This window comes from Cyprinodon tularosa, unplaced genomic scaffold (genome assembly GCF_016077235.1).
Source record: "Cyprinodon tularosa strain WSP-4 unplaced genomic scaffold, ASM1607723v1 ctg121, whole genome shotgun sequence".
NCBI classification, from domain to species: Eukaryota; Metazoa; Chordata; class Actinopteri; order Cyprinodontiformes; family Cyprinodontidae; genus Cyprinodon; species Cyprinodon tularosa.
The window spans coordinates 594,972-613,878 of NW_024038015.1; the positions used below are offsets into that span (position 1 = coordinate 594,972).

General features: G+C 37.3%; 1 protein-coding gene across 1 annotated transcript in view; it reads left to right on the top strand.

Annotated features, from left to right (window-relative positions):
- The window catches only part of ldlrad3 (low density lipoprotein receptor class A domain containing 3), a 142,157-nt gene that overhangs the window by 46,190 nt on the left and 77,060 nt on the right, over positions 1–18,907 (top strand). The window contains exon 2 of the mRNA XM_038275397.1: positions 18,575–18,721. Coding sequence (XP_038131325.1) covers positions 18,575–18,721 — 147 coding nt within the window. The remainder of the gene's footprint in view (positions 1–18,574; positions 18,722–18,907) is intronic.

Consider the following 18,907-nt stretch of genomic DNA (forward strand, 5'->3'; position numbering starts at 1 on the left):
ATCCATTATCTAAGAAGTATTTTTGGTGAACTTTTTTTCCATAGGCAGTGAAATGTATACAAAAAATAAATATGTACAATGAAGTGGATTGAAATCATCATAGAAATATAATTCAGGCTTGGATGTGTATATTTAATTTTGATCTGTTTCTGTTTACTTTTAATTTATCTTTATCATAGAAAAAAATGTATTACTAAATTATTATAGAACAGAGAAAAATTTTCTAAATTTAAATTAAATAAGGACATTTTTGACCTGTTTTTTGCAGATAAAAAAAAAAAATCCAACAACTGATACCTGAACATCTTAAATCCTGGTATCAGATATGGTTAGATCCGAACATGCTTTCTATCTGTAAGAAACCATAGCAATTATTTGCGTAGAATCCAGGCTTAGAAGTTGCCTGTATTAATGCAAAAACCAAAACCTAGTTGTTAACAATGAAAAGCCCTCCTAGAAGTGGAACAAACAGGGCATTGCCTGGGTAGGTGGGATCTGTGGCAATGCTTCTGGGCTCATGCAATGTAACGTGAGTTTAGATCTGGTAGAATCCCACAATCCCCTTTGCTACCCTCACCACTCTGGCTAAGTCCTTCCTATCCTGTGCCATAAAGCTCTTAAACCTCACTGTCATGCTAAGACACAAGATGGTTATTATTTTTAACCTGTATAAGTGCACATACAGCTAGGAGGAGAGCTCAGTCGCTTTGAATTTCCCGTTAATGAAGAACTTATTTACCGATTTTTATAGAATTTCCATTGATAGCGTTTGCCGAACTGCAGTCACTTGAATCAGCTGTGTTCTAGCAAAGAAAAATCCGAATTTGTATAATAGTTTGTGATTTTGTTTTTTTTTGCATAATAACACGAAAGATTTTTTATATAGTTCAGTACTGCCTCATTTCACAATTTTGTCATTTTAGCAGCTGTCTGTTACTGGCCTTTTCATTTATTACTTAGAAATACCTCTTTAACAAACAAAATAATGGTAAATTCATACTCACCTGTTGCGTTGACAAGCATAAAACTGGTTTTGTAATGAGTCCAGCATAGAATTTGAATAGGTTTTAATGGTAAATTAAAAATATCAAATGGATAAAAATTGAAGGATGGTTAAATTTATCAAGACCCATCTTTTTAAAACAGGTTAATCCATTTTTTTTAACATATGATCTGACTTATTGGAGGGATTATAACTTGCAGGGGGTTTAACTGAGTGTTTTTTGGAACTTGCACTTTGTTCTTCTCACAATAAATTTAAATTAGCTCAAATTTACAGTGGGTCTTGCTCAATTTAACTTTATTGTTAATTGCTCATTTAACTTTTATTGCCTAATGACACTACCTACACAACAGGTCATTAAGCCAGTGATACTCCTCCAGAACACATGGATTCAGCAAAGAGATTTGCCCTTTGACAATAAATAAGATTTTAAAACAATTCTACGTCAGCTTTGTATTATGGAGGCTGGTTTCATAGTTTTCCTGCTTGCTGTTTATTTCCAGGGATGAATGATTTTTCTGTCTGTGGCCATTAAGGCGTTGCTTGCTCTAATGCTCACTGCCTATGTCATCCTTCTGTAACTCTGTCCTTTTGAGGTGGCTCTAATTGATGCAGACCAGTTTGTTTACACTTCTGCCTATTTATACTGAATGCTTCAGTGAGCCGAAGGAACAAAACAGGGAATCTTTCCCATTTTTAAGAAAGCTCTCTCTCTCTGTCACTCTCCTATATACATAGGCTCTCTTGGTTTTTTTTGTGTGGCACGCATTGTGAAAGGAAGTGCCAGATCACCTCCACACCCCTGCTGAGCCTCAAAGCCTCCAGCTTGTATAGCCAACCCATTAAGAGTCATGTCTAACTGAAAAATACCATTTTTATCTGTCAACCTGAAAGTGCTCGTTTTTATTCAGGGCTAGGCTGTATTGATCCAGCCCTCCTCTATCCTCCATAGTAGCAGACCTTGCTACCCATGTGTGAATTGAAATAATCAGGGTTGAAATAAATTCCGCATGTTTCTTCAGGTGCACGTATATTCACCTGATTCCGTCGAGTGATTTCTAATGCAGACTGTTGGAGATGTTTACATTCTGGTCGACGACAAAAAAAGATTTATTTTAAAGACAGAATTGGTTGTATATATATATATTTTTTTTTCTTTTGCATTGCTTTACCCCTGGTATTACTTTCATTTCCACTATGTCCTGCAAAGGGAACATCAGCCCAATCAAATCTCTGGTGTTATTTCAGTCTGAGTAAGAACCTTTATCCAAGGCTAATCAATGCAGGTCAGATGTCCAAGTCTTCTGAGGAACGGGGGTGAAAGCTGCAACAGCCAAGCCAACAGCCATCTCGGATTTAGATTTATATCACTGACCTTTCTTCTGCCGGGCAAAGGAAATAGAAGGTGCTTTGGGCAGCTATAACTTCAGATTCAAGGACAGAAAAAGTGAACCTTCATTTTTTTATTAGCCAACCTTTCAACCATTTTCTTAATTGTTTATAAAACCCGTGTTCAGCTGTTTCTGTAGTTTCTATTCATTCTCTTTTATATCTGCTCCTTTTTCATAATCTTCTTGTGGACAATCCATAGTCCATAGGAATATTTGTGCATCGCTATATTGATGCACTAATCAACATTTTTTAGTTTTTAGTTTAAGTCAGATCTTGACCTACTGATATTTATTTTGTCCGTTTGAGATTTTTTTATATGTGCATAATTTATAACAACATTTTGAAATAGTTTTATTCCAACTTTCCGTGCATAAACAGTCATTAATTATTTATATTAGTAGCAAAGGAAATGTCACAGTGGCTTTTATGTTGTTTTAAACAAAAAAAAATAATGATCGTCGTGTTCACATTTTAAACCTGTTTAGCATTTGCTATAAATAGTTAAAAAGTCAACGATTCCTAAATACAAAGTTTCCCTGTTTTTTTCCTGGAAAGTGTACTGTATATCTTTAACTACACTGAATTTCAAACAAGCTTTATTAAGATCCATGACAAACATAGGCTGATGGCTCTAAAAGATTAAATTCTAATACATCGTTTAATGAACCTCAGACATCTCTCCACTTCTTGGATGATATATTTTCTTTTTAAGATGCCTTCTTACAACCAGAGCTTGACATTAATAGCAGCAATGATGCCAAATGTAGGTAAATTTCAGCAGTGGCTGGTAACACAGCCTATCCCACCCGTTACTATGGATGGTGGAATTCTTCATACACTTTTATAACTATATTCTTCTTAAAAGGCATCTGAATTGATAAACAAATTGAAATGTGACTCTATGGCTCCCATGAGTATTACCTAAGCGCAGTGTTTGGTCCATTCATGACAGACGCCACTTTAGACAGAGGGTCCCTGTGGAGAGCACAGTAGTGAAACTGTGGGGTGGTGATGTGGCAACACATTTTAGGTTTTAGAAAAATATGAATATTAATGCTAAAACTAATAATAACAGGAAATACTAAGACCAACTCTAATGCATTAGCAAGATCCAAGCAGGACCCTCTCTGCACTTTGTACACTTATCTTTTTTTTTTCTTCTCTGTGCACTTCTATTATATTATATAGCCCACTCTGCTTTTGATACCACCCCTTTGATACCACCACTTTTTCCCAAGTAAAAGCTTGCAAAAATTCTGACATGAGTGGGAAGAAACAAATTCTTGGCTGTTCAACGTCGGTGTGGATGAGCATGAAGAAAATGATCAAACAAGTTGAGCTGAATGAAAATGAAAATAGTTTGCTGCTTGTTTTGTAGCTCTCATAGAGCAGTTTATTATGAGCATTTAGTGCAACAAAATGTATATTTGACTTTTAAAAATGTATACATTAAACACAAATAGTCCACTTTAAGGTGCCAGTGCTACTGCAGTAGATCCTGCAATATCTTAAATAAGTATGCAATGAATAAGTCATTGTTTGGTATTTTGCTAGATAGTACAATGAACTTTAAATTGCCAATGGAATTAAAATGAGGTTGTCCAAAAAGGGCTTCAGGTTATTTTACATATCAGGCCATCTGTGTGCTTTAAAATTTCCCATATTTTCAGTGGCTGCTGTCAAGAATTACAGTATTTAAATTTTATCACAAAATTGGCTGTCCTGCATCTGACTGACTTTTGGAATAAATATATTCATAGGATTTGCAACTCAGTGGCACATGGGTGCCACTGCGTTGGCTGGTGGGTGGCTGGGTGTGTTTTTTTCATATTCTGAGAAATGCTTAAAGTACACTGGGGTCAATAAGCTGCCAATTACAGAAGCATCATTTGCAAAGTGTAACTGAAGAAACTCTAAATGAATGTTGGAAGGTTAAAAGTAAACTGACTAAGGAAAAAAAATCTGTAGTCTAAAGCCCATCCTTTAGGGCATAATTAGACAAATATTTCTTAAATAAATGAACAACATTAAATTTCATGAAGTTGAAATTACTTTTTAAAATTCTCCAGGGTAAAATCATCCAGTGACCTAGTTTCAGAGTGCAGCCAGTTTATTCAGGATGTAAGATAGAAACGGGAAAGTAAATGAAGAAAAGTAGCTGTTTAAAGGGTATTTCCTTTTAAATCTTGCCCTTATACTGTAAGAACTCCAAATAGAAACCAATGTACCGACTATTCATTAGCCATTAAGCTACATCAATGTTCTTTCAAAACTTTCAACTATGCTAAAATTCAGTTTTTATGTAGTATAACTATGGATTAATGTTCACTAAATGATATGCCACAGTTGATGCAATGCTAAATAGTTTTTTAAGAATTTTACAAGCTGTGTAGGACATGTCTCTTAACTCTGATATAATATTCTCGATTCTGATATATGTCATAAATATTATTGTTAGGAATAAACAGCTTATTTTATTTTATCAGCAGGAGATGACACTTATTCGAGCTTTTTTAAGTTTTAAGTAAAAGCAACTTCATCATATTTTACATTGCTCTTCGAAAAATTTTCTAAATGGAGAAAGTCTAACTTACACTAATGCATACTTTGTTATTATTTTGCCTAATAAATGTATGCTGGTTTGGGGCAGTCATAAAGCATTTAAATGTAATTCAGAGACAGCTGGGTAACACCTGCATACAGAAAAAAAAAAAGGAAAAAACTGACGCTTAAGCAAAAGTAAGGTACACTGCAGCTGTGTTTCCTAACACTTGGATTCCACCTTCTTGTTTTACATTACCAGAAAAAAAAAAAGCTGTTCCACAAAGCCTGTTTTATTTCCCTATGTGCATAACGCAAGTTGTAGTAAGCCATCATGCATGGGAAGATACTGTAGCTGCATCAAAGGCTGCCATTTTGTTTTTTGGAAAAAACATCCTGTCCTGATTTTCTACCTGTGGTTGTTTGTAACTAGATACATTCATTCATTTACATTTTACTAAAGAAAGGTTTTGACAAACATCTGCCCCAATGAGTGGATTTATAGCTCAATACTTTTTGCTCCTAATTTTGAGGTAAAACTACTTCTCAACAGTTAAATTAAATTTCTCACGACAACATACCTATTTTAATTTCTTTACAGAATGAAAAACAAGCTCGGTTTGAAACATATAAAGAGACCTGTCTTTAGCTTAAAATATTCTTCACTGTTTTAATGTTAGTTTTAATCTGCTGGAAGGGTGTACCTTTGTGATGAAAGGTGGTGGGGATGCTCGGGTGGTGGCTGATGGATGAATGGATGGATGGATGGATGGATGGATGGATGGATGGATGGATGGATGGATGGATGGATGGATGGATGGATGGATGGATGGATGGATGGATGGATGGATGGATGGATGGATGGATGTTCCTCTTTCAGCTACATCAGTGAATATCCTTCACAAGCAGCAAAATCAAATGTATTATAGTTATATTGCAGTTATATTTAAAGACTCATTTATACACTAATTTTTCCTGTATTATTTATGCTTTAATTCTTGCAGGTTTCTTATATTTTAATTTAAATCTGTATCCTATTAGTCTGGCTGTCTCTAGGTTGGCTGGCACAGCTAATTCTGAGTCTTACTGAATTACAAAATAAAAAGATAAGTTGAATTTAATTAGAGCATAACATATTATTTTCTTGTAAAATTTCTGGTAAACTTGGAGATTTATTTTATTGCATTTTGCATATCCCAGTAAATCTGTCTCACCTGTAAATCTGCAGCTGTCCCTGCACTTGTTTCTGTGCTCTGCTCAAGAACAGATTTATGATCCTGTCTACTAATGATGCCAGAGAAAATAATTCTTAATATATCTAGAAGCTCTGCAGTCTGATTTTGTCTGTTCAATAAGAAAACAACAGATATGTGTTCACTCTACCCTGTAACTGGAAGTCATGGTCCTTTTAGAAGCCAAACTTTTTTTTTAACTGGTAAAAATTAATGCAACATTTAAACTGTTTTCTCAAGCGTCTTGCATGGCAATACTAACCTACATACATTTTCACTCCCTTGCCATTTTTAGCTGAAAAAGCTCAGCATGTCTAAAAAAATTATTTTTCAATGGCATCTCTAATTCTTTTAACCAACCCATCTCCTAAATTTAACTTAAACATATATCAAAGTAGCTGTCCGTTAAAATTCACTGAGTGCTGCTGTGTGTCTCTCCTCCTCCAAGTAGCTACTATGTATGCAGTGAATAGCGACCCTGATAATTTGTCTCAAAGCGACAGATCCGATGATATTACACTGTTAGGGGGGACTTGGGAGAGGACTCTAAACGCTTTGAACACAAACAGCTTCACCCAACTCCAGTTACAGTTGCCTAAAGTAAATGAGCGGAAAGGGGAAGAAAAAGCAGAAGTTATTGATGGGGACATGTCCCCATCGGACTGAACTTGGTGGGGACATGTCCACACCAGTCCTTCAGAAAGTTTCGCCTGTGATTTGCTGAGCCTTCTGCCATTTAGGTCAAGTGAATTTAAACATCACTAGAAGTACATTGCATTGTACTAATATGACTACATTACCAACCATAGGTATTGCTTTAAAAGCTTTATGTTGGAAGAGAAAAAAAATGACAGACATATAAATGGGTTTCTCTTGAACACTGTCTATTTTTTGTTATTCTGCATATATATTTTTAAACTGTCTTTTGTATTTTGCCAGTTTTGTATTATTTTAGATTTTTTTCAGGCTGATTGCATGTTTTCATCCATCCATCCATCCATCCATCCATCCATCCATCCATCCATCCATCCATCCATCCATCCATCCATCCATCCATCCATCCATCCATCCATCCATCCATCCATCCATCCATCCATCCATCCATCCATCCTATAATGCGGGTTACAGGCTGCCAGTTTATCGCAGACATTTTTCTTTTACTTAAATTAAATCCAATTTTCAAAGAGTATATTCCTTCCATTACTACGTACTTGAGCAGATATATTTCCTACTACTGTGTTGCTAAATCAGACCACAAAGAGAACTAAGAATTGCTATCACTAAGAAAAAGCCTAATCAATGCATGTCTGGCTTTTGTCTTTTTTTCCATCAGTACCATTGAGTATTTGGTCCCTACAAACAGATGGTGTGAAAAATAAGTTATATTTTCTATTAAAACTAATGCAATAGACCAGCTCTGACTTGTTAAGTCTAAAGAAATGTACCTCTAGGTAAAGTAATTCAATATTATCAACATCCAGCACTTACCCTGATATATACAATTTTTATCCTGTCGTGTACCATTGTAAGGTTCCAGCTTACCCGGAGAAATTTCAGCACACACTGCATATGCAGGAGGTAATTAAATAATCACTTAGAGTTTTATTCAGAACCACTGGGAAATAAGACCTGATTTTATGCAGAAAGTTCTTTTTCCTTTTAAATTAGAATTAATGTGCGCTCTGAAGGATCACCACCAACAGGAGCTAAGTTGAAAATTGGGAGGGAAGAAATTTCCCTTTAGTGATTTTTATTTAAACCAGGAAGAAATTTAAATGCTAATTCAAATGTATCCAGCCTGTGTCTCTGTCATCTATGATTGAACTGTTTAAATTGAACCTGAGTGGATGCAGGGTTGGAAGCGATGGAGACGGGGTTGACGAGGTATGGAGGGTCAGATAGTTTAGTCAATATTTACTCTGAGTAATTGGTCTATGCTTCCTTCAGCAAGATACACAGCTGTCTACCACCATTTGTGCCTTATCTCCTTCTCTTGTCCTTTACACACACCCACTGTTTGTGCATAGTTTTACACACTGATGCTTGTAGCTATCCACAGTAGAATTGTTGGAGAATATAGGCTATTTTTTATATGCTAACCATAGACACAGCCATGAAAGTTATAACTGACCAGATAGGAGTGTTCAGTTCCCTAAAAGAAATGGTTGATATGTTGAAGCCATCTGTAATGAGCTCGATGCTTTTCGAATGAGGTAGAACTGTTTGTTACCTCAGTGGTAAACAGCAGAAGCATTCAGGCTTGTTAACGGGTCTGTTCAATGTTGCAAGGTTTGGAATGATATACATTCAGCTTGCTAGAAAAATAGCTCCCAACATGCCTACAAAAGATTTTGGCATTATCAAAGATGCATTGGAACGTATGAGCTGTCTGTCAAGCCTTCTTTCTGCTCTGCCCTTTTGGGCCACACACAGTCCCTTTGCTATTCTGCCATTCTGCTGTGCCCTCAAAGCAACTTTCCAATTAACCCCCTGCCTCTCTGCTATACTTCTTTGAAGTCATTTCACATGGTTCTCTCCTACATTTGTACAGAGTATATATATATATATATATATATATATATATATATATATATATATATATATATATATATATATATATATTAGTGCTGTCAATCGATTAAATTTTTTTTCCCTTGAGGAGCTCTCCGCTCTCGAAGCCTATGAGAAATGCATACACTGGGGGAAAATAGCCCCGCCTTCTCGCAGGCTGCAGCGGGATGTACTTGGAAAATTGTACCATAAAACCACATAGCGTTAATCTCACGTTAAAAAAATTATCGCCGTTTAAATGGCCTCGCGTTAACGCAATAATAACGCAATAATTTTGACAGCACTAATATATATATATATATATATATATATATATATATATATATATATATATATATATATATATATATTTATATATTGGGTTGGAAGGGTTCACAAAATCCACGATAGGTTCGGTTCACGGTTACGTGGTCACGGTTTTCGGTTCGGTATATGTTGATTGTTAGCCTGACATGTTGGTAGGGTGGCCATTTCTATAGCACCAAAAAGGAGGACATTGTGCGGAATATCAATAAATTACTAAGGTGTACATAAGAATCGGAGAAAGTCACATTTATAGTACAATTTTTAGTAGTTTAAAGAGGGTGCTTGTGTAGCTGAATAGAACAAAAATATTAAAGAGATGTAAAAAAAGAATTGGTTCCCAGCATTTGTATTTATTTAATACATTGTGGTGTTTAAAAAGTGACCATTTTTTGACATGATTAATTTGCACAGAACTGCTGCAGAAAGAGCTAGGGAATAGGACAATGCAAATTTCAAAAAAGTGGCTGGAAAAGAGGAATTCATGACATGGCTGCAGCCTGTCGAGAGTAAAGATGATTTCACCGTGTTATCTATCTATCTATCTATCTATCTATCTATCTATCTATCTATCTATCTATCTATCTATCTATCTATCTATCTATCTATCTATCTATCTATCTATCTATCTATCTATCTATCTATCTATCTATCTATCTATCTATCTATCTATCTATCTATCTATCTATCTATCTATCTATCTATCTATCTATCTATCTATCTATCTATCTATCTATCTATCTATCTATCTATCTATCTATCTATCTATCTATCTATATATACATACATACATACATACATACATACATACATACACAAACTTCAGTCATGGAACTGTGCTTACAGCTCCTTATTTAATGTAAACTAATAACTTGTGTACATGATACTTGTTGATGGCATTAAAATTATTTCTAATGGCATTAAAAGAGCATTAAATTACCTCATTCCTGTATAAACCCTGTGAACGTTTAATTTGATATGACATATTTAAAAAAAAATCACCATCATCATCCAGCAGATGTTCAGTTTCTGCCCAAATATTTTCTTTCTGTTGTGGATTTTTGTAACAGGAATAACTAGGATCATACATAGTTTGTATGAACTCTGTTTGTTCTCTGCTTCCAAACTCATCATCTCTTCATCCATTCCTGCAATAAGAATTAGTCTGCATCCAATTATTTCATTAATTGCTCTTAGTTTTTGGAAATATATACGAACTATGCTCTAATTTCTAGTTACCGACCTGTTTTTACTATAATTTAATTTGACAACCCGGGTGTTCTCTACATTCTTTTTCCTGTTTGGTGCGATTGCAATTGCGGGTCTTGATCTGGACGGACCGGAGCGGAGCAAAAAAGAGCTCAGTTCCGTATTTTGACGGTGAAAGACGGAGAAGACGTACGTGGACAGAGACGTGCGGAGGAATAGCGGAGGATGTGGAACAGCTCTCATTGATTTACATGACAGACAAGTACTCCGCACGACGTACGTGAGCGGAGCAGAGCGCTGACGGAGTATGTGGAATCTGGGGGTAAAGGAGGACCAATACACGTCCGGCTGGATGGGGCGCCGGACGCCGGACAGTGCAATGAAAATCCGGACTGTCCACCCTAAAGCCGGACATCTGGCCACCCTACATGTTGGTCGTGTTGCTGTTAGCATAAACAAAACGTGTTGCACAATGCTTGCACACTGTTTTTATCCACAACTTTCTTTCAGCCGTCATCGTAGGTCACTCTAAATGCAAAGTGGTCCCATACAGCAGACCTATAAAGGCTCGGACTGGGAACCATTTTTCATCCCAACCTGGTAACAATGCACGTAAGACGTCACAAGTATGTGCATGACAAGGAAGGGCTATATATAATGCATGCATCATTTTGGTAGTTAATGTATTACTTCTTGAGCTCCTTGAGTTATTTACTATCACAGGTAGGAGCTTCAGCCAGAGAGTAATTGTTGGGGCCGGTATGATTAAAGGAGGATCGGTTCTCACATGCTGAAATTAGGACCGGCAGACCGGGAAAATGCCCGGTATCACAGATTACCAGTATGTAATGAAGGCTCAGAACAAGAGGACCCAGTTTTTGAGTCGGATAGACAATCAAATTTCTCAAAACGTTTATTAAGAAAATGGATCTTCAGTAAACAGAGAGGGCGTCTAAGGTAGGAACCTCTTGTCTTAAAGTTCAGTCCATGCCCAGGTGACGAGGTTGGTTCCAGCTGGTCCGCTGCCGACAAAACACGATGGGAGCCACCCTGAGTGTCCTTGATGCTGAAGTCCCAGAGGTTGGAGGACAGGCGGGAGATCAGAGCCGAGCAGACGAATGATAGCAGTGTAATCCAGAGAGCGAAGCCAAAGCCGTTACATTCTTAGGATTAGGACAGGATTAAGCACCAGGAGATCAGAGGTCCGAAGAGGTACCGACGGGAAATCCAGGACAGAATCCGGAATCAGTTCCCGGTTTGGTACACAGCCAGAAATCAAACAGGAGTCCGAGGAAAGGTCTGGCAAACAGGTCAGAATGGGAAGAGGCAGGCTCTGAGGTCCAGAGGCAGGAATGGGTCAGGATAAGGCAATCAGAAACACTTACGTACGCTAGTACGTAAGTGTGATGTACGTAAGTGATGTGACACTTACGTACGCTGGTGTTAAAAGTTGAAATTTGGAAAACGCATAATGTTTTCTGTAAGGATGGAGTTGTTTCTAAGAGGTAGCTTCATACATTTGCATCTCTGTTAGATGACCTTGCATTTTACCAGTTTAATATTTTGCATTTTGTGGTATTTTTTATCATACATTTGTATAATGCTTATCACTCTGACAGGTTATTCAAAAAACATCTATAATATATTTATGTAAAAGTGGCAGGGGGTGCATACTCTTACTGCTGCAGTGTGTTCCAGAAACTTACAGGAGATGTTCTTTCTTCTTTCCGCTAGAGCAGGCATCCCCAAAGTTGGTCCTCGATGGTCGCTTTACAGCAGAGGTTCAGTGCTCCAGCATGGATGATTTACATTGATACTTGATTAACAGGCTTTTGCTGAACTGCAGTCATCAGAATCAGCTGTGCTAAAGTAAAGCTAGATTTTATTAGTACAAAGGCTTTCCTTTATTATTGGTTGCTTTTAAAGTGTTATTACTCAGTTTTTTAATAATTAAATTATTTGATTTATATCTAGAATATATAAGGGAATCCTTGAGAAGACTTCTTTTCAATGTACTTAAAGGCACACCGCAGACTTTGTGACCTAAAGAGTTGATGCATATGAGTTATTTGAAATGATTCCTCAGGCGAATATACAGTGCTTGACACTATCAGTGCTACATGGGGCCTCCCCACTTGAAATACCACAGGCTTGAAAATAATCTGGCACTGATAGACCGCTAGCAGGTGGATCAGATAAACGGTAACGGTAACACGATGTAAGTTGGGAGAAGATGCGCCATCGTTGGCCAGGTAATGTGACATGGATGGACATATCGCTTTATGGCCACAGGCTCTCATATCGTCATGGAGCTAAGACTTTTTCTCTACTATTTTTCCGCCTGCTCGACTGCTAGTCACAGCTGAGGCAAGGAAAGAGTTTAAACCTTCTGAGGAGGCTAAACGGGAAAACTTTAAGGGGATCGTCCGCAAGAACAAACAAGAGTCGATCATGGAAAGTAGTTTATTCATTGGTGCAGGCTGATAGAAGAAGCCAGATGTAAAACCGATTCTCTTTTCTCAATTTTATTATTATACTGGTAAGTTAACACTTTGCTCCTAGTGTTCAGTCATATATCTTTGTTATTATTTTCGATTTTTTGGAAGCAAAATACAGGCAATTATAGGTATAGCTCCCTTAGTGACCAAAAGTTACAGGAGATCATTTAAATCATTCATATGCTAAGAGGAAATTCTTCTTCAGGAGAGGGCAAAAAGCGATTGCAGATAAATTCTTAGCTCTGTGTCAGGAAAAGTCCAACTGGAAGTTTAAGCTTGGTGTAGATAAAGTTTGGAAGGCTGGGCATTTCTACTCTGAGCTGGGACTGTGACAACGCTATCATCAAATCTGAAAAGCTGAATGAATAATATGTTCAACCCCGCGGGTCTCAAAAAGTGACAGATTTCTTTCCTTTTTGATTTTTGTAGTAAATTCAGGAACTGAAATGTTTTTTTATTTTCTTCTTTATGTTGCATGTCAGGGTTGGGAAATGTCTTTTTGACAGCTATGAACTTATCGTTAAACCAAAAGAAGTCTGGATTCCTGCATTAAAACATTTCTTCTCACCATCGTTGTCACAAAAAAGGAGCTGTTTACATGAAATGCTTTGAAATTTTTCCTGTGACAGATTGAATTTGGTTATGCAAAAAGAAAATACCAAACAGGTTAAACTGCCACAGAGCAAAGATATCAGTAATGACATTTATCCCAAACTATTTTATCCCTAACTATTTTAATTATGTTGTCAGTTTAGAAAAGGTCAGAGTTAAGAGAAATATAACTGGAACTACAGCTGCTTTTATGTTTTTCATCGTAATTCCTTTTTCACACTTTTAAATGAATTCTAATACAAACCAGAACAGTACTTGACATCATCCCCATTGATGATCTGACAGTTTGTGTCATTATAGAAAGGAGCTGTACCTGAAGTACTAACAAGACAGCAGACAAGACAGCAGAGGTGGGATGATGTAAAAATGCATTTTTTTCCCTGCTGTCAGTTTCTGTGATGTAAGATGGGGCTGACTGTTTGTACTGATCAAATATCAGACATCTGTAGCACGAATAAAAGCTCTGGTAAGAATTTTATAACATCATCAGCGTTTCACTGTGTATTGCCTGAGTGTAGTGACCTTTAATCAAACCTACTTCAATCAATTCTGTGATTGCATCAATTCTTACCGGCCTGTCGCACTGACTCCTATTATAATGAAGTGCTTTGAAAAGCTGGTTAAAGAACACATCGTCTCCAGTCTCCCCCCAACATTTGACCCATTCCAGTTCTCCTACCGATAAAACCGCCATCTCCTCCACTCTTCACCTGAGCCTGGCACACCTGGAGGAGAAGTATACCTACATGCGGATGCTGTTCCTGGACTTCAGTTCAGCTTTCTACACCATCATCCCACAGCATTTGATAGGCAAACTGGAACTGATGGACTCAATACGGCCTTCTGCAAATGGCTGCTAGACTTCCTCACAAACAACCTCTGTTAGTCCGGGTCGGACAGAACACCTCTGATGTCATCACCATAAGCACAGGGTTTTATCTGGGGTGCATCCTGAGCCCCCTGCTGTTCACCCTGATGACACATGACTGTGTCCCCAGGTTACGGTGGTGGGCCCCATCAGAGACGACAATGACCAGGACTACAGAGAGGAGGTGGAGCAGCAGGTGGGCTGGTGCAGAGATGATAACCTGATCCTGATTGTGGAGAAAACGAAGGAGATCATTGTCGACTTCAGGAAGAACCTAACCTAACCATGCTCCACGGCTCATCAACAGCTCGGCTGTAGAGGTGGTCAGCAGCAACAAATTCCTGGGGGTGCACATCACAGACAACCTCATCTGGACTGTAAACACCCACTCACTGGTCAAAAGGGCACAAAAGAGCATGTTCTTCTTGTGGAGGATGAGGAGAACCCATCTGCCCCCACCCATCCTCACCACCTTCTACAGAAGCACAATAGAGAGCGTTCTGACCAGCTGTCTCATGGTGTGGTGTGGAGGCTGCAGCGCCTCAGACTGGAGGAAGGTGAGAAGAGTGGTGAGATCAGCAGAGACGATCATCGAGCTTCTCTTCCATCCATGAAAGACAATTTATCCCATGCTGCATGTCGTAAGCCAGTAACATTATCAAACCCCCACCACGGACTGTTCTCCCTGCTGCCCTCTGGGAGGGGCTTCGCAGCATTCGATGCAGGCCCAGCAGATTCTGAAACAGCTACTTCCCCACCGCCATCAGAATGCTGAACTATTGAGAAAACTCTAAATCATGTCACTCTGCATCATACTAAAAACACCAAACCAAAATGCATAATTGCACCATATATATTTAATTCTCTGAACTTCCATATCAATGCGTTGTTTTGCACCATGTTTTTTCTCCCACACTGTTTACATTTGATCACTGCTGCACTTTAAGAAATGGAAATGTCATGAAATCTGCATTAATATACATATATATATATACTTTTTTAGAATCCCCTGAAGTGAAATGCAAGCACTTTGGAAAACTACATCTTTTAAAGTATGAACTGACCAGTACGTGAACTGAATATGGCTGAAGAATACATAGCAACAAGGCATACAATCATACAAGCTTTCAGAGTTTAACATTTGCTGCACACGTAAGTTAAGAAATTTGTGTTAATTGCCTTGTTTTTAATGTATTGAAATATACATAAGTAATTAATCAAAATTAACATGTTACGTCTTCAGCCCTAATATAAACATAAAATATACATGTATGTTGCATTCTATTAGTAGTGAAAAATTTGCCTAAACCATTTTTTTGATTATTTTTTTATGTTTAATTATAAAAAAAATTAAGTGTTGCTCTGATGTACAGCAAAGCTGGGAAAAAAAAGTTATAATAATCCCATGAAACCACCAGAATTTAATAATGCAAACCTTTCTTATAATGCAGTTGTCAAACTGTTGTCTGAATCTAAACAGGCAAGGAATTTGCATCCTAATAATGCATCCTTGTGGGCACCTTTAAACACAGGTTCAGCCATTTCTTTTAACACGTTTCCGTGCATAAATATAATTACGTCCTCCAACACGCCCTCTGTTTTCTTGTGTTTCTATTTTCCCTTTTTTTTCAAAAATTTAATAAAATTCAAACAAATTTACTCCTAAGTGCTTCACAATCTTCCACTAACTTACCATTCGGGTTTGTAGATTGTACAAGGAGACTATAGTAGCTGCTGCAATTCTATGCACTATAACTAAATTTGGCAGCTTTTTTGAAATTTCATGTTTAATAGAAAAGGTTAACATTAGTGTAAGAGTTTGTTTAGGCAGCAGTTAGGATTAAGAAAATCTGTTGCTTTAAAAAAAGATTACCAGTCAATCCTTTTAAGACTTGCAGAAATCAAGCCCCATTGTTTCTCGCAGACCCCTTTTAATCTGGACACATTTTTTTTTTTTAAAGTATCAGCAGCCTTTGTTAGATCATTCCTTTGCAACTGAATTGCACTGAATTACAGGCTTTTTCTTGTTCCTTTTTTTTTTTTTTCTTTTGCTTTAATCGTTAAATTTCAAATTTAACTACACCTACTGGGGCTTTGCAGAGGCTTTAATCGTTGTCCTTGGTTCTTTTTTCTTAAATCGTAACTGGATCCTCCATGTGGAGAAGGCCCAGCCACCTCTGGGATGGTTCACTACTGTTCTGTGTTTCTGTTCTCTGTTTGGGGTTAATGACTTTGGATTTGGTTCGCTGGAGTCCCAAAGCCTCAGAAATCATCTTGTAAACCTTTTTAAAGTTATAGATCTCAGTGGCTTTGTCTCTTGAATTTTATGAGAGCACAATGTGTGCAGTAGCTTGAAAGAAAAAGCTTTTTGCTTTCACTTTTTGACAGTCTTCTTTGGTTAAGTGTTTTTTACAGGAAAAAAATAGCATAACGCCACGGTAAACCAGTAATATTAACTGGGCAAATTCTCAGTCAACCATAAAACAGGATTAAATCAGAGGCAGTCGGAAATAAATTAAGATAGCTGCTAAGTTTACGTGCAGATAAAAGATATTAAAGCACACAATAAAGAAAAAAGGCACCAAAAATGTAGTTTAAACAAGAAAGCAGTGTGAGCAGAACCAAAAGCTGAAATCTCAGCATTCTCAGTAAATTGTTCTAATGTATTTTACCATGGAATTAGGTTATATTTTTTTCTAAATTAAGATTTTCATTTAGGAAAAGCTTTCTGTAAATACTCACATGCTATCCTTTTTATATTGAATATCAGGTGAAGATCTGACAAAATATGTTTTGGGCAAAAGTGGTTAAACAGCACTATACATTATATAGATACCTACCTGAACAGCTGAATGAATAATATGTTCCAACCCCGAGGGTCTCAAAAAGTGACTTTCCTTTTGTTTTTTGTAGTAAATTCAGGAACTGAAAGTTTTTTTTTTGTTTGTTTGTTTTTTTTTATCTACGTTGCATATCAGGATTGGGAAATGTCTTATGGACACCTATGAACTCATCCTTAAACCAAATTTTTTCCTAAATTAAAATTTTCATTTGAAAAAGGCTTTCTGTAAATACTCGCATGCAAATCTGTTTAAACAGCACTAAACAATATATAGTTACCAATGTTAACCTATGTTTATTTAGCATGGTCATTGCCAGGGTATTAAAGTGTAAAAGGATGTTATGATTGAAAAATCAGTATTACTGAAAATCAGGCTGATACACTCATGACTGTTATCTGGTATTCCATCCCAGCACATTTCAGCACAGATGCTGGTTATGCCGAAACTTTTAGAATTACAATGCAATCAAAGCAATAACCTAACTTTAACGAGCGATGGTGTTTTGAAAACACAGTTACCTCAATCTTTACACACATGTGAGAAAAGTGCCGTAAAAATATTAATCCCGCACCATTAAGACTGTCATCAGCACACTGAGGCAGCGGAACATGCTACTGCCCTGACAGCAAAGAACAAGTTTAAAAAGTAATTCCTAGTCAGAACCCTGTTTAGAAACCACTTTAAAATGTAATCTGAAATAAGACAAAACAAATGACATTAGATTGTAAATTTATGGTTTAAAGATTATCTTAAATGTTTTCCCTCTACTGTGAGTTGAAGCATCTATGGAAAGTCCTTATCCACGTCTCCCTGGTTACCCCTTAATACCATAATAAAATGATGAGTGACCAGAACTTTTAACAGGAGGTTGACCCTCCCCATTATATTCTCAATTTGAATCAAGCTGCTAGCTGCTAACAACAAATCCTAGTCTTGGTGCTGCAGCATGTGTTCTCCGTTCTCCTAATTACTTTCAGAGCTTTGTTTATGAGCAAACCTGCTCGCCATGCAGTGTCAGCCCTCAGCTTAAAGGCCATGTTTCACATTCCAGCCTATTATGCTGCAGCTTCACTGCATCAACTAGATAGAGCCAAACCTAGTTTAGCCCAAAATCTCTGTATGGAAGTGTCTGTTTCTGATCTTAGTATGTATGGGAATCAGAGTTCTAGGTTGGATGTGTAAAATGGGTGCTCTGTGTTTACTGGCGTTTAGGTTCTTATCTTTTCTATTCAGATACTGTCTCGCTTTGAATGAGTGGTTTTGCCAACAGAGCTGTTAGTGCTAAAATATCATCTCATTTTAAGTATTCATGTGATTTTCTTTATTTTCTTCTTCTGCATTTTGTAGAAAAGCTTCCCTTTTAATGTGTTTATGCCTTAAAGGAAGTAAGAGGATAATGGTTATGTGCCTCGACTTTGCTGCCGATGCTTTGGTAATTGATTTCGTTATGGAGGGAGGATATTGTATAACATTCTTCTTTTTTTTTTCTTTTTTGAAATCAGACAGCCAGCTGCTTCCTGGGAATAACTTTACCACCGAGTGTAACATTCCTGGAAACTTCATGTGTGAAGATGGAACGTGTGTCCCGGGTGGCTGGGAGTGTGACGGAGTGCCCCACTGCTTTGATGGGAGCGACGAGAGAGGCTGTGGTAAGTTCAAGCTTAAACTCCATTATCTAAAGCTGTCTTAGAGCCAGCTAGCTGTGGCCTACAGCACTGAAGCCAGATTGCTTACTTAGAGCCATGTCGTGTTCTTTCAACTCTTGAACCTTTTTTCGCCAAAACGCATCACAGTTTTCGCTCCTCTTACTTCCCTGTCCACAGGCCCATAAAGGC